Raw genomic sequence first — 24,665 nt, 5'->3', positions numbered from 1 at the left:
AATCATGCAACAATTTTTTTCCCTTGGCAGTGGAATAGGATTGTTTCAAAGAGTACATCAACTAAACTCAATTGTTTAAGCTTTAAGCTAGGTCAAAGATTGTCAACGAAGAATCTTCATCTCTGTGATTGTAGTAGTTAAAATATAAAAATCACAACCAACATTTACTAAATTTCTCAATTTCGCCAGATTTATCAATACTGTTTTAAAGATTGCCATGTTGGGGTACGTTGAAGCTGGTGCAGCAAATCAAACAATTATACAGAGCTAATAACTTTAAGCAGATAAACAAGCACCAATGGTGAAGAAGATATAAATAATTCATTGTGAAATATGAACGATAACATTAAATAGATAAAACTGCAGCATAAGGCATTTGGTGAAGATATGCAGTGCTTTTTACACTGTAAAGCAGTGATGTTTCATCTAGGCCATCCCCGTTATCATGAATTGTTGAACTAGGGTGTACCACCAGCTAAGGGAGAAGTATTTGATCAGGAGTAGTGCATGTTATGCCTTTATTGTATATGATTATACCATTTATGAGTGTGAAAGAAATTCAATCACTCAGCCATATGTTTGAAGTATTTCCATATGTAAATACATATTTAGGAGGTATCAAGATGCTGTTACATAGAGGGCCCTCTCTTCATTTTTGCTACCAACTCTAGTTGGTCAATCCATGTGAAAATATATAATTGTAATGCAGGGAAATAAAGTCAAAGTTTTTTATTTGACTCTGTAAATTAATCTTGGAGAAAACTTGATTGTCTTTCATCTGTTATTATGGATACAGTTCAAAGGGATTGCTGCCCTATATTGTTCATTACAATGACACCCATACAAAATGATAAATTTACTTCGTTCCCTGCTTACCTGTCTCCCCACAACCTTAGCATTCTACCGTGTCTAGTATGCCCTGGTAATCTTTTAACACTGTGCACCCTCAGTGACCGGTCATAACCGGTCAGTGACCTCCCTTCTCATTTTACCATCCAAAGTGTCTACACATGTTTTTCGTATTGTGAACAATTTTCTTTCGGAAACTACCCGGAATACCTTGGATTTGTACCTAGAAGTTTCCTTATAGGATTTCTAGACGTTCCAACAGCCTTTTACAGCCTGATAAGTATCCTTTTCTTATAGGGAAGGGAGTTTTGGGGGCTGTTTTTAGTGTGCACTCTCGCCCATGCGTTCTTTTTTTGTTAGCGTAACGTTATTTTCTCTACATGTAAACTTACCTAACCTTGTTCTTAATTATCCAAGTGTTTAGTTTAACAGAGACCATTTCAATAAGATGAGACATCGATCATTGATTGCCTCAATATATTGATCAGATAGAAGGCCAAGTGCACAGTTTATACAGTAGTGTCTTAATGTCACTTAAATACACAGTTGTCAGTTAGGAGTGTAAGAAGTGTGCACAGCTGATTTAGCTGAGAACTAACAACAGTCTTGCTTTCTAAAGCATTTCTGCAGTAGTTAAGGTTGGATTGCCAATCAAATGTTTGATTTTTGCAGTAAATATTGGTACTATTTAAGAAACTACAGCAGACAAAGTTCTCCTTCACTCCTCTCTGTACAGTGCACCATCCTGTGTTTATCTGTTTTCTCAAGTCGTACTCTAACATGATGCTACTGTCTTTTACAGCAGGCAAATTTCTTCATTCCTCCATATTCACCCCTCTGTGTGTGTCTCAGCATATATTCCATTCTTCAAGCTGTACTCTAGCATGATGCTAATGTCTTTTAGAACATACAATGTTCTCCATTCCTCCAAGTTCACCCCTCTGTGTGCATCTGTATAGTCATTCTTCAAGCTGTACTCTAACATATTGTTACTGTCTTTTACATTTACAGATTGCTTCAGACTTAACTCAGCTGGTCAGTGTAGTCCTAATGAGTGTTCTTGTACTAAGGGGACATGTACTTCACAGACTGGTAGATGTGAGGCCACCTGTAGTGTTTTCCAGTGTCCTGCAAGTAAGGCTGCATGTGGTATCTTTCAATTTATGGTCACTTATAGTTAGTAGCAGGCAGCATCTTAGCTAACGAAGTGGCATTGCCCTAAAAATTGTGAAATTTGAGGCCTGTTGTTCATGCCACTAAAGGGTAATGTCTAATCATAATAGGTGAAGTAGTCATGTGACGGCTGTTACACCGCACATAAATCAAAAGCTCCACTACCGAAATGGAATGCGGAAAACACAGATAATAGCATCATAGTAACCGTAGTGCCACTCTCAAGTTTTATATGAAGTCCATAATACTATTTTTGTTTTCGTCTGCCTAGATTAATAATTTATGCTACTTATTTAAAAAAAAAACATCTTCTCTCATTGTATCAATAATCTAAATCTACCGGGATTTTACTTCGCGCCAGATGGATAGTCTCCTGAGCAATCAAACAGATGAGACACCCTATTTGAAATTTCTGGCTAAGACCCTGGTGGCAGGCCTGGACAAATATTAATAAAAGTACCTGCCAATTGGTCACCGTGACTAAAAATTGGCTCTTCAAAACACAAGATTCACTCACCACTATGATTGCTTTACAAGTCTCCATACTTGTAGTATAGTACAGATCTACAACATCAATACTTTATGTGAACTAAGGTTAGGTAGATACATGGTAAGTACGTAATTGCACATTGGAAGATTATATTTCTGTGCAGTATGAAATTGTAATTGTAATATTATAAAACTCTGAATAATGTGGTGAAAACTTGTTAAAGTTTTGTTTATTGCAGTAATTTAATGCTCTCATATTTTAACTTCAGATGGGATTTCAACATATTAATTTGTCAGTAGTCTACCTTGGTAGCTAGTGCTATACTCTACTGTGTAGGGGTTGTCTGCGCATAACCAAGCCGGCATCACATCAATGTTTATTAACTTTTTCAATATTTTAAGAAATTAATATGAATACTACATATTTATGAATGCATTTACAACACATTATGTACTTCGTAAGCTCAAACCCTTCCCTCTAATAAACTGTTATTTTAGATTATAAATGATGTTTTTGCTGTATGTTTATAAATGATATGTGAAGTTACCATTTACATTTAAAGTTTGTTTCAGAAGACCAAATGTAACCAATGACTACTTTCTGATGATTTGATTGCCACATAATCCCATCAATCTATCTACAATTGTTTTAGACACTCAGTGTATATTGCATATAAAACTGTTTCAATATGATCAGCCTAGCTATTACAGTATATGGGTACTCCAAAATTATAATGTTATAAGGACATTTTGTCACATCTTTGTTCATCTATGTAAGGATACTAATATAAACACCAGCAGTTATTATGATCTTTTAAATGCTAGCTCAAAGTAAACTGGATCATTGAATTCCTGTGAATGCTATCAGTGTTCTTTATGATTTTTTATGACTCTTTACAGGGAACAGTAATGTCTAATGTAAAGATACTAACATAAACTGAAACCAAATGATTGCATTCCCATGAATATGATCAGTTTTCTTAATAATTTTTTATGACTCTTGTCAAATTTGCTTTGATTTAGTAAATAAATTGGCACTTAATTGGCACACTGCTACACTAGTGTTTTCAAAGTCAGCCTGATCGAGTTTCCATGTCTTTTGAATAAATCAAAGAAAAAGCTTTGCTAACATCATTATGCTGCCCTCGCAGACGCGTCTAGATATGCGACACTAGACAGCTAGCTAACCAGCGAAATGACGAGAAAAAGACAGGAGTACGGTTCTGTAAACTGTATTGAGATTCCTCACTCATGTTATCGCGGTAAAACTGAAATAAAAGGATATGATAAACTTGAATAATAATGATGCTAAATACAACACTATGAATGTTTTAAATGAAGGATTATAACGGTGAACTTCGAACTTGCCATAGGCCAAATGAAGCTCACCACAGTACAATAATTAACACTGAATAACTATAATGTGTGTCAAAAAGGAAGAGAGTCGAATAACTCTGGGGTTCAATTAATTCTCTTAACTTGTCTTAAGAAGAATTAATAACAAAGTTTACTAAAGAACAAACAGAGTATCAAATGAGCAAAAACTAATATTATGATTAATTAGTAACAACAATCCATCTCAACGAACGGAAATTACGTAACGTAAGTATTACACAACTCTGATAGGAACATGAATATGTGATCATAAACATAGTTGAACAGGTAATTAAAACCCAAGTGTAACTAAATTAATATTAACTTATTCAAGTCACAAGTAAATATATATAGTTATGGAGTCACCCATATTTAATAAACAACAAATTATGTGCAAACCTGCAATCAAGGTAAACACTTCTTAATTGGAAACAAATAGATTAATTATGTCTAATTAACAATCTCAATTAACTGACATGTGCATGGTAAGCAAAGTTGTACAATAATTAACCTAACAAATAAGACAAAGAGAAAAACTTACAGATTATAACTGAGCCAGGTCGAAAACGTTAGCTAATGAAACTGTGTACGATATGTAAGGCGGATGCGGTGTTGCCTTCTATAATGCTGAAAACAGAATGATGTCTATAATGAAAAAACAACACAGGTCTCTGAGAAAAGAAATAAGTGTGAATCTCCCATTACCATGAGACCCTCCTCATGTGTGGTCAAGGAGAAAGTTTATCAACAACTCTTCCATCCTGACTTGCCCTCTGCTGACCTTTCATAACAGAGCTGTGCTATGAAGTTACAGTTAGCTCAAACTGATCTGACCAAAGAGCAGGCAGCAGAGCGAAAGATAAGAAGAGTCACAGGTGGCCTGCTTAATGAAGTATAAACAATAACATGTGTAGTACAGTGTAAAATGAATCCCTGTGAAAATGAATAAGTATACTGAAAACAGGACTACCTGCCCGATAGGCGATAAAAAAAAACATTTACTTGAATGGCAGAACAATCATGATGTATTAAGTTGAAAAGTTAATAATGATTCAAATTGCTCCAACAAACTATCATTTACAGTATAGTGGTACAAAACAAATGAGGCACAAACCATGTTCTGACATAAACTGAAGACGATGTATTTCTTTGTTCATTCAAGTGAGAATTACAGTGTGAATATAATGATTACATTCCTATGAATGTGATCAGTTTTCTATTAACTTTTTATGACTCTTTTCGGCGAACAATTTTGTCACATTTGCTTTGATCGATTTAGTAAATAAATTGGCACTTAATTTGCTTCCCGCTGCACTAGTTTTGTCAAAGTCAGCCTGTGTTTTAAGAACCAGATGCTTCAATCAGGTAGTGTCCATGTCTTTTGAACAGTGCCTAATGTGGTGTGACATTCCCTATAGATACAGCTCTTTCACAGACTGGCTGTAATGATAATGTTTGAAACTGTATAGCCAAAAATGAAATAGGATATCATAGGGTGAAGTGGTCGTGATTTTGTTGGGGATTGGTGCTGGGAGGGATGAAACAAGTTGCATACATAATGAGAATTTGCTTGGAAGTATGCCAAGATCTTCACCACAAAACAAGCAGTGTAACATTTCTCTGTGGTGTGTTACACCCATTGTTATTATTTAACTGAAACCATACTCTAAATGTGTACTTACTATTATTAAAGGTATTGTGTTTTAACATTATAAAGTAAGTATAGGAGTTGCTTATTATTTTCATTATATAAAAAAAAATTAAATATGGAATGGTTTTGACTTAAGCATTAATTTGCGCTAAAATCACAAGAGGCATTTTTCTGCAGCCGTACTCAAACCATTTTACTTCATGTAGACTTATCTACAATGTTATGTATTGGATGGTTGAAACCTCCAGGAAGTTATTTGAGTGGCTATGAGATACACAACTAAAGCAAACTAGAATGTGGCCAGGAATGATTAACTTTGAAACACTGCACAAAGAAACCATATATTCTCAGCATGTAGTTGTAAGCATGCTATGGCTAATGAAAACGTTCCTACAATGCTCTATATTGAATTGAAAATAGAACACATGCATGTGAACGTGAGAAATTAATGAATGTAGTATTGGGTTGCTGTTATGCAATGCAGCTGAAGTGTAGGAAACTCAGGTCATAATTTCAAATGACTAACCAAAAGGCATTCTTTGACATCCAAAGTAGTCCTTACTGTGTCTGTAGTTGCACAGAGAAGAAAGTTTGCAGATATCTGATATGAGTGTAGTACACAGATTACTTTAATTACTGTTCACATTTTGTCTAGTAACTTTGAGTGCATGAAGTGTATTGTAAGATATTAATATTTCTAAGGATCTCTGTACAAAAACTGCTCTTCAGTTTTGTATTTTTGAAACAATGTCCTATCTTGCATAGTAATTTATTATGATTTGCATGACTTATTATTTCCTAATGTTAGCAGTAGAATCACTGTGTTACTTAATACATTCAATCCTTTAGACTCATAATAATATTGTTTCTAAAATGTTTACTCTGATAATAATCACTATTGTTGAGGAGTTTCAGCCCTTATTTTTCTTTGTCATTGTTATTGTTCACAAACTTAGTACAAAAGTAGCAGAATTCAAATAAATATTTAAAGTTTTCATTTATCTAATAGTTGCCATATGCCCCTAATTTAAGCATCAGATAAAAGCTGTTCAAGAAAATGAAATACTCTCTTCTACAATTCATATATCTTTTCTTTCAGATATTGCGAGTGATAGTTTATCTCAGGCAAATCCTCGGTCATCTGTTGAGATCAAGTGTATCTTAGAAGGATCCGCTACTGTTGTTAATAGACTGGAGATCACACTATCTAGATCAGAGGTAGCAATAGATGATCATGGAATAAGACAAACTAATCCAGACATCTCAGCTACCAGAAGAGAAGTAACTGATAAAGTATTGAGTGTGTCTGAAGATGATCAGTTCTTCTGTATCCTGTCACTGGGTGCATCTATAGTTGGATCAATCAATGTCACAGGCTTTGTGTACAGTAAGTATATAGTGTGGAATCTCTGTACAATTGTGATGTGTCGTAAAGTCTCATAATGTCACCATCTTTTTGGTTAATGTATCTGAATTTGATTTGTTACTAGTTAGCAGAGTATAAAGAATTTGCATAATGGAACATAACATTGTAATGATATTGTCTAGATCAGAAGACACTATAGATGATAGTGATAGGATATCACATTGGACAATTTCAGTTATTACTGCTAACAGAAAAGAAGTAACTTATCAGTGTATCTGAACATGATCAGTTCTTCTGTGTCTTGTCATGGTTTAGTTTCATTCTTACAGCAATTAATGTTACAGGCTTTGTGTGTGGTAGGTTTAAAATGTGGATTTTTTTCTTAAATTATGGTGTCTCCAATAAAGTTTCTAAACACAGGCAAATGTTTGGTATTACACTGCATTATATAGTCACATAGTGAACTGAATTTGTTTTGTTCTTTTGTAAATAAGAATAGTATACAATGTGTGTTGTAGAAAAGTCAACATCAGGCTGATATTCTTAACATAAACTAGTAACATGTTAGGAATCACTGGCATATAAGACTTTCTGCTTATTTAAACACTAAATAAACTGAAACTGCAATGTTGTTACCTCCTCCCCCTCCCAAATAGAAAAATCATTGCAACTTTAGAAACTGCAATAGCATTCTTGTGTTAACAGATACCAGAGTCATATCTACTCCTTGTGTTTACAACCCACTACAGTTACAATCCATAATCGACCTGGTCATGAATATTGTTGTTAGGAGGTAATAGAATTGTAAGTTAGACAATCTTATAGCCTTAAGCCTTATTTCTTTCCTTACAACCTTCCAGAGTTACCATCCATCAGTGACCCACCTACACAGTTAACCAGGACTACTACATCAGTAACCATTACATGGAGACCCTGGGATGAAGAGACTGATGTTGGTGATCCTCCTGTGGTAGCGTACATCCCATACTACAAGATGGATCCATCTCAGGATTGGATGGGTGGATCAAGGATCCAGGCTGACCAAACATTGGAATATACAGCATCAAGTCTTGAGTCAGATAGAAACTATACATTCAGTGTAGCAGCAGTCAGGGAAGGGGAGGGTGGAGAGGGACCCAAAGGTCCACCAGTAACCATCAAGACACTCTGTAATGGTAAGTACATTACAGGTAGTATTATGTTGAATGCCACTGCTGCAGAATCAACATGAAGTACTTTACTATTAAGTTCAAACAGTATTGCCTTCAAACAGTATTAAGCTAACTAGGAGGATATATGAATGCTCATAGTATTTGAATTAGCTTTGATAAATGTAATTGCCACTTGTAGCATCCAAACATTTATATTAACAACATTAAATACTGCTTGTTAATTGCACCTATATACCTGTCAAACTCAATTGAAATACTCAAGCATTCAGTATGTTTGATAACCACTATCAAAGTTATCATATGTTTCACATGCTTGGAGCTTTAATATTAACACACAAATTAAATGAATGTTTAATATTAGCCAAAGGAGTTTGAAGCATAAACTCCTGTAATTTTTCTGCTCCTTCCCAGAATATGATTTGATGTTCATGAATGTCAGTGACAATCATTGTTTGACAAGTAACACAACATTTATACAAGACTGGTAGTGGTTGAGCAAGCATGTTAATAACTCTAAATGATGGAATATTCTGCAAACTGATTTTTGGTTACTTGCAGGCAAGGGACCTAGTATCTAAGTAGTCAAGTCAGCATGTGTTATGTGCATGCATGTGTGTGTCTGCATACTGTAAACACAATATAACAAGAATGGTAATGCTGGCAAACTTTAATACGGTTCATGTAGCTTCCCTTTAATTAGTAAAAGGTTGCCATTGTGTTTTGTAAGGGTCTTAGGTCACATGAGATCAGAAGATGGCAAATGCGAAATACTGAGAAATCTATGAAGAACTGTAACTTAGATAAGGTTTTGTATACATGCAAGGTGTTTTGTTCTTAGGATGTGCAAGCAAGTTACAGTTTCTTACTTAAGGTCATACGAAAAGTGGAATGTCAACAAATGTGATATGTGACCAGTGGCTTTCCTATAATGAGTGCCTTCTATTGTTTGGCAAATGTGAAAATCTTAAAGTTCTATCTCAAGAACCCTAGTGGGGGTGTAGGAGGCAAAGCTGACTGGAAGGTACAGTGTGTTTGCACATTCTTGCTCATTCTTAGCATGTTTAAAACCCCAAAGTATGTGAGAGGGAGAGGATTTGAATTTCTCAAAGGCCTGGTGGGGGCTGGGGGTGAAGTCTTGGAGGCTTTAGCATTTGGAGATAATTCTTGTTCCATTGTAATACATTTTAAACCAGAAAAACACATGGAGGAGGAACTACTCTAAAATTTCTCTGGAATGGATCAGAGTCCTAGAAGTGGTCTAGGGGGCAAAGCCCTCAGAAACATAGAACTTTAAGATATTTTGTATTCTCTTGTAGTGAGTTTAACGCACAATAAAAGAATGCAAGAGACAGGAATTCCATACATTTGGAATGTATTTCAAAGCCCTGATAGGATTCTAGGGGTTTCCACTCCCTCCTCCTCCTAATATGTATGCCCCTGATGACATCTCCAGGATAAAGAGACAAGAAGATTATAATATGGAATGTTGTGAATGACATGTACCCTGATGACATCTCAGACTAACTGTTGTGGTCCTCTTCCTGGAACATCACAGGGTAGCTATAACTAAGGGTACTTTCAATCAACTATATCTGGCATTGCTGTGGGGCTTTCAACTAAACATTGTACTTTAAGATAAGTGTTGCATTGTCTGTCAGTGGAGTACCCCTTTCATTTAATACTAATGTAAATTTCTTTTAAATATGTGGGAATTCTTTGGATGTAGCAATTGAAATATGTTCATAGCAACAAGAGATTAAAGGTCATGCATCCTTGCTGCCAATAATACGGATTCAAACTTGTGTCCTTGCTACATACTAGGTATCATTTAAAGCCATCTTCAGTTTCTTTTAGCATTAAATTTGTAAACTGATCAAAAAATTGAGAAGAACAGGTCTGATGTCATCTTTAGCATGAATCTCTTACTGCATATCACCTTTTTCTAATTTAATGTTTGTACCCAGTGCTGAAAAAAAAATTAAGATTAGATTCAATTATATTGTTATAATAGCATTTATTTACTATTTAATTTTGATACAGCAGTTTTGCAAAAAGATTGCCTGAATGCAGTTTGCTAGCTATAAGCCTAACTGACCTAGTGGAAATAATTCTGTAGCAATGCTTCCCCCTATCTTTCTGTATCATGCCGGGTTGAAAAGCTTTTCATTTCTGAATGTTGGACAAAATTTGGTTTTAACACTTTCATAGAGGAAAACTAGATTAATGATCAAGGGTTTAATCATTGTAAGGGAGAGCAAGACATTCACTTGTGTATCATATATTTGTTTTGATGGAATGATCTTATTCCATTTGTGACTTTGCTAGTTTGTTAATGTTATGTTACTGTCACCATACATAGGAAGAGAGTTATTGTTACCTACCTTGTACACAGGAAGTGAGAAGAAACATTTACTATCACCTGACATGACTTCCCTATGTTGTTTTCTACAGAAGTTGTTCCACAGATGGTTACAACAACTTTAACTGCTACAAATGATGTGACTGTGACATGGCAGGTAAGATAGTTTGAAATGTAGGACTACAGGCAAGGGATGTACATTACTATACAATTATGCTGGGAGAGTTAGAAGATCAAGTTTGATAGGAGACTAAAGTTAACCTCATTATTATCATGAGCGACAAAAGATATTTAAGTATAGTTTGTTTTTACTACTTCTATGGTATTTAACTCTATTTATTAGATCATTATAAGCTTTGATTTGTCATACTGTTGTGTACTGTTTTTGGCAACACTTAAGACAGTTGTACCAGTAAGTAACATATAAACTTTGATTTATGTCTTCAAAAGTTTGATAGAATTTGTCTGCTAGTCTTTTGATAATATTATTCCCATAATAGCTATAATTGAAGTTTCTTGATATGGGTGACAATTATACCTGTAGACATAATATGCTGACGACAGCAGTTTCATGAATGTGACATTTAGTGTTAAAGGACTGTATAGTTTCTCTTTTGTACCTCTATCATGAAATTAGTGTCTCTTGAAAACTGTTTGGTTGCAACTTTGTGCCACATTGTCCAAGTTATTTTTGTTTAGTGTTCACACATAATTAGATGTATCTTAATATTAGAGTTCAAATGTATTGTTATCAGAATATGGGCTTCTCCTTATTAATAAGTTGTGTAACCTGGTATGCTCCTAGTGTTACAGTTGCTTTCATTTTCCTTACAGCTATTATGGTAAATTGAGATGAGCAGTGTTTGCTTTTGTCAGGTTTTCTTTGTTTTCTGAACAGTTCTTTTTCACAGCTCAATACTGTGTAAGCTGCTAGTTCACATTATTATGTCTTTCATTGCAAACATAACAGCAACCAACAGTGCAGTGCAGTATTGGAATCACTCAGTTTACTATTTACTATGATATAGAGGGCGATGTTTCTTCCAGACAAGAGGCTGGAAGAGCAGATCCAAATGCTGAGACTTTTACGATTGATGGATCACTTCTAGAACCAGGGACGACCTATAACATTGCAGTGACTGTCACTACAGACCAGGAAAGTGCTCTGAGTGAAGGACGTACAGTGACTGCAACAAATCCCACTGGTAATCTAGACAGGATTAATAATAATTTGGGAATTTATAAAATGGTTAACAATATTTTTTTGACATTCTCGATGAGTCATATTATCTAACGAAGTCTATGCATTTTTTTTAAAAACTGCTTGTCAGACATAATAAGTCTTCCATGAAGTTCTCTTTTAGAGCCATTGTATTCAACATATTTTTTGTTATGCTTTAATACCGAACCCAATTTTCACATTGATCATCATGGTAACCCTCCAGTAGTGATCCATGTTTAATTGTGGCCTAAGACAGGGATCTACAAGGTAAAGGGTTATCCTCCTCCCTTTTGAGAAATGTCTACATGATGAAGGGTGCTTCGATACAAAATAATGATATATTTTTATATTTTGCAGCATTTGAAATAATTTATGTTTTAAGATGTTTCCACATTTTTTATGAAGATAAATGTCTTCAATTTTTCCTTTGTTATTTTTTGGCAACCCAAAAAGGGTCATGACCTCCAGTTTGAATACCAGGACTTTGATGTAGTATTCAACAGATGTCCTTGTGCTGCGACTAGATTTCAATAAAAGTTATCAGAATATGTTCAAGTGGTAGGAAGACGTGACTATTTTCATACTGCTTTTAGGTATTACAGGTCAGCTTAGAGCTGTAACATTTTTGATGTTGTACTTCATAAAACCCAAAATATGTCTAACACAATGTGTATGAACTACTTTTTTCATATTTTTGTCTAGATCCAGAGTCTGCTGGTAGCTCGGTTGCCATTATTATTGTTGCGGTTATTGTAGTCCTCATTGTGCTAATACTATTGTTCCTGATTGTCATTGTCGTCAGGTGAGTATAGTCGCTTAGTATTCAACCTCAATACACGTACATGCATATCTCCATTGATAACCTGTTGCTGTGTAATATATATATATATGCATCGCTGTTTAATATTCAAAACCAGCCATGTTGTAACATATTTTGTAACGAGGCATATGGTAACCTGCATGAATGACAATTCCTTCAATCTGAAAATCTTTTATTAATTCAATAACTTAATGACCCACAATTGTTTAAAGGTAGTACATTATCTTAGTACCCCGGCAGAAGTGGCGTATCAATGGACATGTGGGGTTATTCCACTTTTATTTTGAAGAATTTGGGTTAGAGCTTTTAAAGGTTGCACAGTTATTTGTAATCACTCTTTCTTCGGTTCAAAGAGGAACAGAGTTATTTAAAAAAATTATTAACACTTTCAGGATGTCTTTCAAACTAGTTATGATCATATGTACTGGTGTGAGTTACTTGTTAATCTCTGTTTCATAGTGGGTGTATCTTCAGAATAAAGAAATATCTCGATTTAGTGCTAAACAATAGTTCCAGACAATGGTCACTTAAGCTCTATTAGTACCATTTATAACAGTTAACTGATGCAAACTTAACCGTTAACTGCTGTACAAGAAAGAATCCTTCAATATATCGGGAGGTGATGTACTTACTAGCTGCACATTTCAGCGGGTGTGGCTACGACTACATGAAAATAAGTTAAAGGGGTGATATAGAGAGGGTAATCCCTAAACGGCACACAGGGAGATTGCATCTTACAAACATCTTTATGTTTTCCTAGCCGATGTTGGTCACATTGGTGAAAATATATCATTCAGTTGCCAGGATCTCTTGGTCCTTGGAATAATTATTAAAAAGATGCAGTGACAGGTTGGTCTCATCTTATCTTTGGATCAAGGTCATCCATGGAGTCATAAATGACAATTTATTCAAGATTCAACTTGAAAGAGCAAACATTTTATCTAGCTGGAACAGGGTTCACACCAATAACATCAGAACAAATAAGTTCTGTGCACTTCAAACTGAGGCAGCCTGCCTCATGGTGGGGATCCCTCTTGAACCATACTTATATGGGGAGTGGTTGGTGTGGGAGCAATGGTGGCAGTGAAGAGATGTTGAGATGATAATTCTTCCAGTTCATCCTTCAGTGTATCAACTCTGCAGAAAGCAATTGTAGCAGTCATTTTCTGTTCTCAATTGAATGTACCATGTTTTGTGATGTCACAAGTTACAAGTTTATAATCGTGGTAGGTTTGTGAAGTTTGTTTATAAATATGGAAGATATATTGCAGTACCTGATAATAACCATCTTCTTCACATTGTTATCATACGTAAACTGAATAGCTTGAAAATCGTGTACAGGACTGTTAAAGGCACGATTATATCTGGAAAGTTTTCTTATCTGGAAATCTTGTGTAAATTAGTATTACGTTATTTTGAAATTTTGTGGTTCTGTGGTCGACGGTATTTGGACACATAACAAGCTGCCAATACATGTTTGCTGTGGATTACAGACGAGTCACTGGTTCTCTCCACAGGAAGAGGAAAATGGAAGACCAACCTGATCCTATCGACAACCAACCTCTGAATGATCTTGGTCAGTACAAGCCTGCTCGCTTTTAATACAAATGATTCCAAAGTGTAAGATAAAGCACAGGTTTAATCAGGGAACCATTTCACCATCATTTCACCATCATGCAGAAATAAATTAAACTTATCAACTGCATGCATCATTTTAGTATGCATGATGAATGATTTGAAAGTTAAATTATAAGGTAGTCTATTTTGTCCATTTAGAGATTTTGTGATGCTACCAGCATGAAAATCTCACTGCTTGTGTAGTAAGTTTGTTTTCTATGATAAATTTAAAATGTGTAAACTATAATTTCCCTCTGATATCACAATGTAAGTTAATTAAGCATAATGCAACCTGAAATTAATGCTTGAAGGAGAAAAATATATTATCTTCTATGCTGTTATGCAAATATCATTAAATTCAAGTTAGCTTCATTTTTGTGGTTTCACATCTTCCAGGAAAACAATCAGAGCCTTCTGGTAATACCTATCATTCATCTGGGGCCGTAAACACGGCCCTCAATGTGACTAAGGCGAAGAAAACTAAAGAGAGTTCAGCAGCCAGTTCTTCAGTCATTGATGTGGGTGGAATTTATGGGAACCTTGAACCACCAAGTCCCATCAGAATAGCAGAATTCCCTGAGTACATCATCAGTAACATAGACAAAGTAGAGCATGAATTCGGGGTAAGATGTACTACAACTTCATTCTGGCTTGTTGTTTGGCTTTGTTGTCGCTAAAATTTGCAGTGGTTAAAAATAACTTGTGGTCTATAGCAGACAGCATTTGGATGTGGGGGGGGGGTGGGGGTTTGGAAGCTCTTTTCCTGAATTGGTCTTGGTTCTGTTAAATTCATGTTGTATCTGTAGGTGCTTAGAGCTATATCTTGCATTTAAGTTAGTGTCAAGGGAAACAGTTTTTGAAAGTTTTCAACATTGTAGTCAATATTTTTTCGTAAAATCAACTGTTAAAAGTTAGCATTTGTCATTTACTGAACTTACTCTCCAATATGTTATAGCCCCTCTGAATTACTCAGTATTTATGTAAAGTTAAAAACTTTGTCCTTTTTTACTGTCGTTGTTGTATCAGCTCTTGGAAGGATCACAACAGAAGCATCCATGGACTGTTGCGGATCAGGAGTATAATAGAAAGAAGAATAGATTTAGGAACATGTATCCATGTAAGTGTTCACAGATGATCGTTAATTCTCTGAAAACATATAAGAATGATTTTAGAGCATGTTGCCATGTGAGTGTTTATTCACATATGATCTTTAAGTCCCTAAATGTATACTTAAGGATAAAATGAAGAAATTTTATCCATGTCAGTATATACAGATGTTCTCTGAAAGCCTTACATTGATTTTAGAACATTTATCAACCTTAGTGTTCATAGATGATACCCTAGCAGCATAATGACATGGTTACAGTATCATACAGTATCATAACAGTATCATAATAACTGACATTGTTTATAGTGTGCTATTGTAGCGACTGGTGTAAACAGTCTTAACAGTGGTTTCTATTTTTTGACAGATGATCATTGCCGGGTAGTTTTGCCTAAGTTACCAGGTGACCATCATTCTGACTACTACAATGCTTCCTTTATTTTGGTAAGACAAAGAATAGTAATTAGATTTCATCTGAATAAAAGCTACAAATGTCTTAAGACTCCATTCTGCTGGTGGTTGTCATCGATTTATTTATTTTTGTGTTTTTGTAAAAGCTTTCATGTTCAGTTGAGTTGCATGTACTATCGTGTATCTATATGTTCAAATAACACATACACAAAACACCTATTATCACAGTAAGACTCAATTGTCAGAATAGATATATCCTATAGAAAGTGCATTCCCATGGTACAAAAGAACACACTTTTTCCTATGCTCATGATCCTTCACAAAGAAAAACATTGCAATATAAGGGTGTGAATAAGTGGGTGATCAAAACCAACACATTAACTGATGTAGGTATTGCATCGTATCAACTCTATGATTCATGAGTCTCAAACCTCTGGGTATTATTACTACTATTATTATTTTGATTAATATTATGAGACATTCTTTTCCCAATATGGTAGTATGGTAGTGTAATATCTTACTGTGCATTCCTTGCTCTATCAGTTGTCCACATTGACTGAATCTAGTCAGTGGTATGTTCATGATGTATTATAGGTATAATTCCTGCCTATCAAGATCGCAAAAATTCTGAGGTTCCATCATAGATGATTATCATAATGAAAGAAAAAGGCTTGATTCATCATGATTCAAAAATTTGGCTCAGTAAGCTATTATGTACTGTATGTTCATCTGGTTACTTAAAAAATGCTCATCATAAATAAATAATCGTATATAATAATTGATGTTGTTCTCTCTTCAGAATGAAAGAGATGTGAGGGCTTACATTGCATCCCAAGGTAAATATAATCATCGTTAAAGTTGTAACTTTTCATAGTCTTATGAGTTTCTCTAGTTGGGGCTTTTTTTTAGAGTCAAAATGCATGTAACCAAGCAACATGTTTGTTATTTTGATTCCTTGCTAAATGCAAAGGGAATTAATGGGATGGTGACATGTGTGGGAGACATGGGATATGTATATGACACCAATCAATGGCTTGTAGTGTGTACAAAACAAAATCTAAAGTATTTACTTTAGTAACACAGCGATTGCTCATTATGTAAAGCTTCGACAAACTTCTTATTCCTTTTGTAGATCACCTAAGTGCAAATAGAAGTGCCATTTTTTTTGTGAAGGTCTAAGGTCACTGGGGTCAACAGCTAGAACGCACAATGAAAACACATTGTAAAGAGAAAGGTTACAAGATACATCTATCCTTCGTTAATTGATGTGAAGGTCAATATTAGTGCAAGAGTTAGTCTGATCACTAATGATCAAAACAGGGAAAATCATGTTTCCACGTTGCAATTATCTTTTCATATTTGGCAAGGATTCAACGTTCTCATCCAGTAGACTACCTAGTCCAGTACCTACTCTGTCATCAGTGGGAAGGTTATGGAACCCAATTCTAAGGGTCAATAAACCCCACAATAGATTCCCTAATGATCCCTAATGAAAATATGGCCTTCTTTCATTATTCTCTTGGCTTTTATCCTTGCTAGGCCCAAACAAAGCCTCGGTTGATGATTTTTGGCGCTTGATTTGGGAACAGAATGTTCAAACTATTGTGATGCTTGCCAACCTATATGAAGAAACAAAGGTAACCTCTAAAGTCTTGCTATCACAGAGTACTAGTGTTGTTGTTTAATTACTTAAAAGTTTCCTCCTAATGAAAATACCAAAGAATAATAAATAAACTGGAAGAAAGTTATGTGTTAATTATTTTCACTTTAAACCTAATTTTAGCTCAATGCTGATTTTGATTAACTTTGTTTTCTGTGGAATTCAGTAACAGAAATATGTTTTGCATCCGGAATTAATTTCGAGCATTCACATCTTTGTTGTATAATATTGTTATCTTATATTCGCTATTTAGTCTTATAATGGTAGGTGGATTCCTAAAGAAAATCTGCTATTTATAATGTCATAATTTGATTGACTACATACTAATTGAAACTTCTGCAGGAACGTTGCCTGCAATACTGGCCAAAAGAAGAAAATGAAATACAGTCTTTTGGGTATTTCGATGTGACTTGGACCAAAACGCAGCATTTTGCTGACTATGAGATCCGCACACTCTCTGTGGACAGGGTAAGTCAGTGTAGTAGAAATGTAAGCATTCTATGCATGTTTACCTCCAGAATCCATCACGCTAATACATCATTAAAGTACATCACTGTCCTTTCATTGCTGTTAGCCTACTAGTCCCTGTTAAGCTGGCTGCACACTGCCAGATATATCACAAACAGACCCACCCCAGCACAAGGCTGCATGGTAAACCGGTCTTGTGACTTAAACCAGGTTTTTGAAACCGTGGTTTTATCCGGTACCATACATTCCTATGGCAGCATGAACGCATTGAAATCACAAGCTAATGAATGTTTGTTTTAAGATGGATGCAGCCAAATGATTGTCAGTTTTACACCTAGATAAACATTATGTAAATCAAATTCAAACAATTCTGTAACAGAGAGGATAAGAGTATGGTCCATTTTAATTTTTCTTTTGCAGTCTACAATTTTTAAGCCAGAAGGGGTCTCTGTAAGTTACGCACACTGCAATTGGTAAAACCTGGTATATTTTGCAAGGGGGTCTAGCGAACTGTTTAACACAGTTAACTCCCATTGAGAAATACTGGGTCCCAATTTGAGCTTGCTCAAGTTCGAAGTTACTACTGCAGTATTGCACCTGCTCGTAACATTTGGCTAGACATTACTTTTTGAGAGTGTATGTTTTTTGGGGGGTATGTTCGATATCATCTGGGGCATGATGAGGTGCTCGCCAAAGCGTCAAATTTAGTGTAAATTTTTGATAAAAAACGATGGCAAACAAAAAAGGTGTTTATGTCTTAGTAATTATTTGCTGCTTCCTCTAAAATATAAATTATATACGGCTGCAAAGACAATGAATAAGAGGTTAACCTATTTTCATTCCCAAAAATTTTGTAACATAGACAATTAGCATGCATACTGCATACGTATGTTATGATAAGCTGGGTTTCCGGTTACAAGTGGTTGTAGAATTAATACCCATAGGTTTTTTTCTTCAGCAAAACCATACATAATTACTCAACCGTTGTGACCCATTTTTCTGTTGTTGTGAATACAAAAGACTGTCATAGCACACGCTACTGTTCCTAGCATTTGCATTTTGCATAGTTAGTTTTGGCAAAGCTATTGACTTCCTCCATTCAAGACTACTATACTTTACTGTTCCCCACCCTGCCCCCCACCCTTCCTCAATCTATTTGCAAGAACTATTTCACAGGTATCTGTATATAACATGACACCTATTACTTTAAAAAGTCCACTCTTGGGTATCATCTTTTAATTGCTGATCTGGAATGCAAGAAGATGCTTAAGTAGAGTGTGAATTGAACACAAGTTTTGGTGTTGTATTCTGTAGAGTCAGTCTAAGAGAGTCATTCCTAAATTTAAAAAAAATATCCGACTCATCCATTCAGTACAATAGAAACATCTGAAGTTAAAATGATGACTTGAAAATAAGTAAAAAAATATTGGTTCTATTATATTCATATCATGTTCTTTAATTTGTGAAACTTTAAACATTGCTTATTTTCCCCTACAAGGGTGGAACAATTCGTGAAGTTAAGCAGTTACACTTCAAGGAATGGCCCGACAAAGATATTCCAGACAATGCAATGTGTCTTGTAGAGTTTGCAAGACATTGCAAGCTGATACATTTCAAGAAACAAACACCACTTTTGATTCATTGTAGGTAAGATTTATCTGAAAAGGGCTACATTCTCTGTGTTCTTCCTTCTTTGTGATACTACAATAAATATACAACAGAAATATGAGAACAATTGGTTATTGTCATGGTTTAAGTCCACAAAATGAACATTCAGATAAGTGTCATAAAAGAACAAGTTTACAAGATTTTTTCCTTAGCCAGTGATAATTGGATAGTGCAGATTTTGACAACAAGTTTGTGTGTCAAGAACACCATGTTCTTTCCAAAGTACAAGTTGGAAACTTTGCTGATAATAATCAAATTGCAAAGAACAAAAGAAAATTAAAGACTGGTCAGCTGTAAAACGCACCAACGTTAAGGAATATGTCGAGCACATCAGCCTGTCAGAAGTATTATTTTTTTTTTGTATATTGATTTGAATTATGTTTTCAGTTTGGCGTACCTGTGATCACTTTACATATAAGTAACGTGACATCACCAGAGTGGAATGAGATGTTACAAAGTTGATATGAGCAAAGACATTTCCATTGATTTTCTTAAATACGTAAAAATACTTGGAAAAGAGCAATGAAATTTATGGCTAGTAGACGATAGCAATAAATTACCTTGTCCATTTCCATGGTCTAAAATTTCCCTGTCAGTTTTCTGTCATTTTACATTTAATATGTAATGTAATAAATTTGTTATATTTGTGTCGCAACTGTAGTGCCGGTATCGGTCGTACAGGAACATTCATAGGTCTGCTTTCCATGATGGATGTCCTTCAAAGTAAGGAGTACATTGACATCTTTGCATTTGTCAACAAGATGAGAGAGAATCGAGTCAATATGATCCAGACCAAGGTATGCAATATCCACAATTAGCATCTAATGTTGTCTTCACTTTTACGCTATTTCTCACAACTGTAAACTTTGTAAATCTTGAAAGTTTGGAAATTCCTATTGCTATAAATAAAGTCAACTTGATGATGAGGTCAGCCCCTTAGTCTAGGCTACATCATGTTTCATTTATTTTTGGTTCTCTTGTTGCATATTATCTTCATGAATGTAAATCCGTGAATGAAAAGTCGTACGTTTGTCGTTTGCATATTGTGTTTCTTCTGAGAAGCTGACTAAAATATCTCTCTGCTAGGCTAGGTCATCCAGCCACTTTTTGCTGCTCTTACAAAGACAGTTTTGTCAATAGTCAGCTAGTGTGTAGTTTTCAGCATCAATCTCATCAGTTCATCTTTGAGTTTGTTCTTTATGTATCTATCTTCTTCAATTATTTGATTATGTTTGCACAAGACATGATGCATAGCAGGATTGATGTGATAAATTGATTAGTTACATCTATTAAACTGGTACATTGTAATGGAATACAGATAGCTTGACATTTTATGTCAAAAATGTGAAATACGATATTGTTAACAGTAAATCTTTACACTATTTGTACATGGATGTATAATCCATTAAAGTTTCCAATGTTTTTTGAAGGGGTGTTGCTGATTTTGACCCAATAATGTTGACATTGATCAAGGGGATAGATAACATATCATATAGGGTATGAGCAAAGGGGTGGGTGAAAGTTTGAGAGCATCTCATGGTTTGGTGGCGCTCTCTCTTAAGCTTGATAGTAAAATGCATTTAATATCTCCTCCAGATGCAAGTGTTTTGTTTAGAAATATAAATTAATAACTAACAAGAATAATGCATGTCGTCCAGTTACAGAGTTACAGAGACTGACTTCGGTCAGCTTGCGGCTTTTAAAAGCCAATGAGGCTTCTTCACAGGTTCCTGCTTGCAGGAGGATCTAAAATAAATACATCAAAACATATAAGGGATACTGAAAGTTGTAGTATTCCTTTTCAAAAATGATTCTTCTTTTGTTGTTGATCTAAGGTCATTTGAAGTCATATTCTGCAAACTTTGTAATCACAAGAGAAGGAAAACTTGGATACATGTTTCACATATTCTGTATGAGGATTTCTCACATTGAGTACCAAAGTCTTATTGTTTGCTGTGGAGTTCAATGGTTATTTCATGTCAATCAAACCAAACCATGGCATTCCAAAGGAACCTTTAGATTCGTAAGCGATGTAGTTTTATGATTTCATTAAAACCTCTGTGAATTTGTGTATGTCTGATTTTTCTAAGCAACAAATAAGTTAATATCTATTGCACAGCATCTGGTCTGCTGATATTCTGTTTCTCTGCTTTTGACATTTCCTCAAGGAATCATTTAATTACTTGTTCTCATCTTTACACAGAAACAGTATCGGTACCTTCACACCTGTCTCTATGAATTCCATTTGACAAGAGATTGTCAAATTTCATCTCAAATCTTGTCTCGCTTCAAAGTTCATGACAACAAAGCTGCAATTCTCAGAGAGTTTGAGGTGAGAGTTGCAGGGTTTTTACTACCTCTAATGTCACAAGAGGTTGGTCATAACTGTTAGATATGCTTCTTACATGGACAAAGCCTGGAACATTTGTAACTTCCATGAACAAGTTGAAGGGCAAAACTGTTTATTAGCTTATTACAATGCAAGCTTTCCATGGAGATGTAGAGAGATTGTATAACAAGTTACATTGCATCTCACGTTAAACAGCGTCTAGAGATGGTATAACAAGTAAGTTTGAAACTATATGTAATGATTGCATAACAAATTATACAATATGTAGAGATTGCATTAACAACTGAACAATGTGCAGATACAAAGTCACTAATGGAAAACTATGTAGATATAATAATGAAATATACAAAAGCAGTTGAACAGAATGATTAAAAAATACTTCAGAAAGTTGTTTCAGGCTATTAAATATTTCAACCATTTAGTGGAAGGTAAAATGTACAATTTAAGTCCTACAACTTTGGTTCTTACTTATTGCTTTGGTAATTTCTGTGTATTTAATTGTATTAGAAGGCTCATAGAGGACAATGGTACACATCTACATATAGTAACAAGTCAATTGTGCCTCTGCATTTCCTTTTACTGATCTGTAATATCTTATCATGGTATCCGTTTGTCCCTACAGTTACTTTCTGAGATGGAGATGAGCATTACCAATGACTCAATTAAGACAGGGGGAACCAAAGACTCTTTGGCAAGAGGTAATTCCACAGACTCACTGGAGACAGATGGGAGCATGACGAGAGAACATGCCCCCAGAGACCGATTTGGTAACATGGTCCCTGGTAAGTCATCTTGTTTTGGCTCACATTTAAATACAAATGCACGTTTAAACATGTGCCAATTTTTCAGCTTTCCTCAGTTCCATAAATGTAGCTGCAGTACTATTGTAAAACAGCTACTGTACTGTACCTTATTGCCTGATGTTATTTTTATTCTAACAATGCATATCTCATTTTATAACTCAAATTGTGCCACTTCAAGTCTGTGAGAAGCTTTTCATAGTAGACCTTGATATTTGCTTTGTGTTACTAAGTGTGAAGATTAACAATGCAGTTTTTCTACGCAGTATTTCTTATGAACAATCAGTTTCATTGAACAAATATGAATTCATTGTTGGTCCTAGGTTTTCAGAGTGAGCTGTTACATAGGTGCAGTAAATTGAAAGAAACTCAAAAAAGTTGACCCTAGCAATAGAGTAGGAATATCTTTGACTGCATTTTATAGAATGATTTGGACAAGAAAGCTTGCTACCTTTATGGTCTTGTATTATTTTTCTAATTAAAAGAAAATGATGAATGTAACATAACATCTTCAAAGAGATTTCAGCAAACTCTAAGAAAGAAAAGTTGTGTGTGTTTATAAAGTATTCAAGATGTGAGTGTCTATTTAATCCTTTTCATAACGTGATCTTATTGAGGCACATGTGTAAAATGTTAAGCAGTTACATTGCTTTAAGTTTCTCTTGATTATAGAGTAAGTGCATTCCTCTCAGGATAGATTGTCATATTTTCTTGTTTTTATTCCAGTTGAGAGACGTAAAGTTTTCATGCTCAGCAGCAGCCCTAGTAACCCTGATAACTACATCAATGCTTCCTTCGTCAAGGTAATTCCTTACTGTGTTACTTCTTGAGTCAATAACACATCACTGAATAAAAAAAGATGGGACATTGTTTTAATGATTAACATTAATATCCAATCGGAATGTAAGAGTACGTGGTTAATATCCTGTCTGTGTAACAATTTTTTTTAAAATTTATTTCCAGTATAAATATACATATTTATAAAAAGGACGTCAAAAATTCAAAAGTACATTACGAAATTTGAAGATGAATTAGTAAAAAGTTCATTTAAGTATCAAATTAAAATATGAATATTAGTATAGAAAATTAAATATTTAAACACATTTACTGAATATTTAAATTACAACTACAATTGTGTAGGTTGGATTCACCTCCTTCAACAAGGGTTCCTTTTGTTAGTATTAAAACTTTGGATTCATCACAAAAACTTTTTTAATTAATGTTAATGAACCAAATACTTAAACAAATCGTCAGCAGAAATCTGGTCAAGATTTTACCAAATTTGAAAACCAAAGATTCTATAATATCATGTAGAAACTCAAATTTAAATTCATACTTGACAGATTCATCTTGTCAAAAATCCAGGTGTAAGCTACGATAGATTGACAATGTTTATGACCAAGTTTTTTCCCCTTTTAATTTCGCCGATGTGATGTATTTTCTTAGAGATGATATTGATGTATGTAACATTGAAAGAGACACAAACAGGAAGGGTACTGTGTAGTCTTATTTGATTCTTTTTATGTCAACATTATAGAAATACTTTACAGATGAATTGATTATTTTTATGTAAACATACAGTATACTTACCAGTTAAAGTGATTAATTTGATGTTCTTGTAGAGTTATGAGAAGAAAGATGCCTTCATCACCACCCAGTCGCCTCTCCCAAACACCATTGAGGATTTTTGGAGGATGATTTATGACCACAAGTGTCGTACTGTGGTTATGTTGAACCAGCTAGATGGAAGTGACAAGGTAAACCTGCTGTTATTCACAACTCTAAACAAAATGACCTTAGAAATCATAATACAATTGTAATGATGGTGATGGTGATAATGATGATTAATTTTACATCATTTCTTACATTGGAAGTGTCATGTTGTAGCTTGTGGAGTCTGTTATGATGACTTTGAAATGATTTAATATTTTAAATACATTTAAGCTTAAATTGTATTTAATATATTGGGCAATTTGAAAGCTTTGATGGTCCAGTATGGATCTTGAAGCAGATCCTCAAAAAGTCGTTCAACTTTCTATAAGTGTTCAGCAAATCGTTGACTGTAAAATTTGTTAATTTTAAGTCTCTCAGTAAAGGTCTGCATGTGATGG

General features: G+C 34.7%; 1 protein-coding gene across 1 annotated transcript in view; it reads left to right on the top strand.

Moving 5' to 3' along the window:
- The window catches only part of LOC139973315 (uncharacterized), a 219,420-nt gene that overhangs the window by 182,502 nt on the left and 12,253 nt on the right, over positions 1 to 24,665 (top strand). Inside the window, exons 25-40 of the mRNA XM_071979925.1 lie at positions 10,526 to 10,590; positions 11,404 to 11,638; positions 12,358 to 12,457; positions 13,993 to 14,051; positions 14,489 to 14,715; positions 15,119 to 15,209; positions 15,565 to 15,641; positions 16,408 to 16,444; positions 17,148 to 17,245; positions 17,611 to 17,736; positions 19,235 to 19,383; positions 20,066 to 20,201; positions 21,608 to 21,736; positions 22,377 to 22,536; positions 23,281 to 23,357; positions 24,177 to 24,311. Coding sequence (XP_071836026.1) covers positions 10,526 to 10,590; positions 11,404 to 11,638; positions 12,358 to 12,457; positions 13,993 to 14,051; positions 14,489 to 14,715; positions 15,119 to 15,209; positions 15,565 to 15,641; positions 16,408 to 16,444; positions 17,148 to 17,245; positions 17,611 to 17,736; positions 19,235 to 19,383; positions 20,066 to 20,201; positions 21,608 to 21,736; positions 22,377 to 22,536; positions 23,281 to 23,357; positions 24,177 to 24,311 — 1,901 coding nt within the window. The remainder of the gene's footprint in view (positions 1 to 10,525; positions 10,591 to 11,403; positions 11,639 to 12,357; positions 12,458 to 13,992; positions 14,052 to 14,488; positions 14,716 to 15,118; positions 15,210 to 15,564; positions 15,642 to 16,407; positions 16,445 to 17,147; positions 17,246 to 17,610; positions 17,737 to 19,234; positions 19,384 to 20,065; positions 20,202 to 21,607; positions 21,737 to 22,376; positions 22,537 to 23,280; positions 23,358 to 24,176; positions 24,312 to 24,665) is intronic.

This window comes from Apostichopus japonicus, chromosome 2 (genome assembly GCF_037975245.1).
Source record: "Apostichopus japonicus isolate 1M-3 chromosome 2, ASM3797524v1, whole genome shotgun sequence".
In the NCBI taxonomy this organism is placed as follows: Eukaryota; Metazoa; Echinodermata; class Holothuroidea; order Aspidochirotida; family Stichopodidae; genus Apostichopus; species Apostichopus japonicus.
This window is presented reverse-complemented; position numbering and strand designations above follow the sequence as displayed.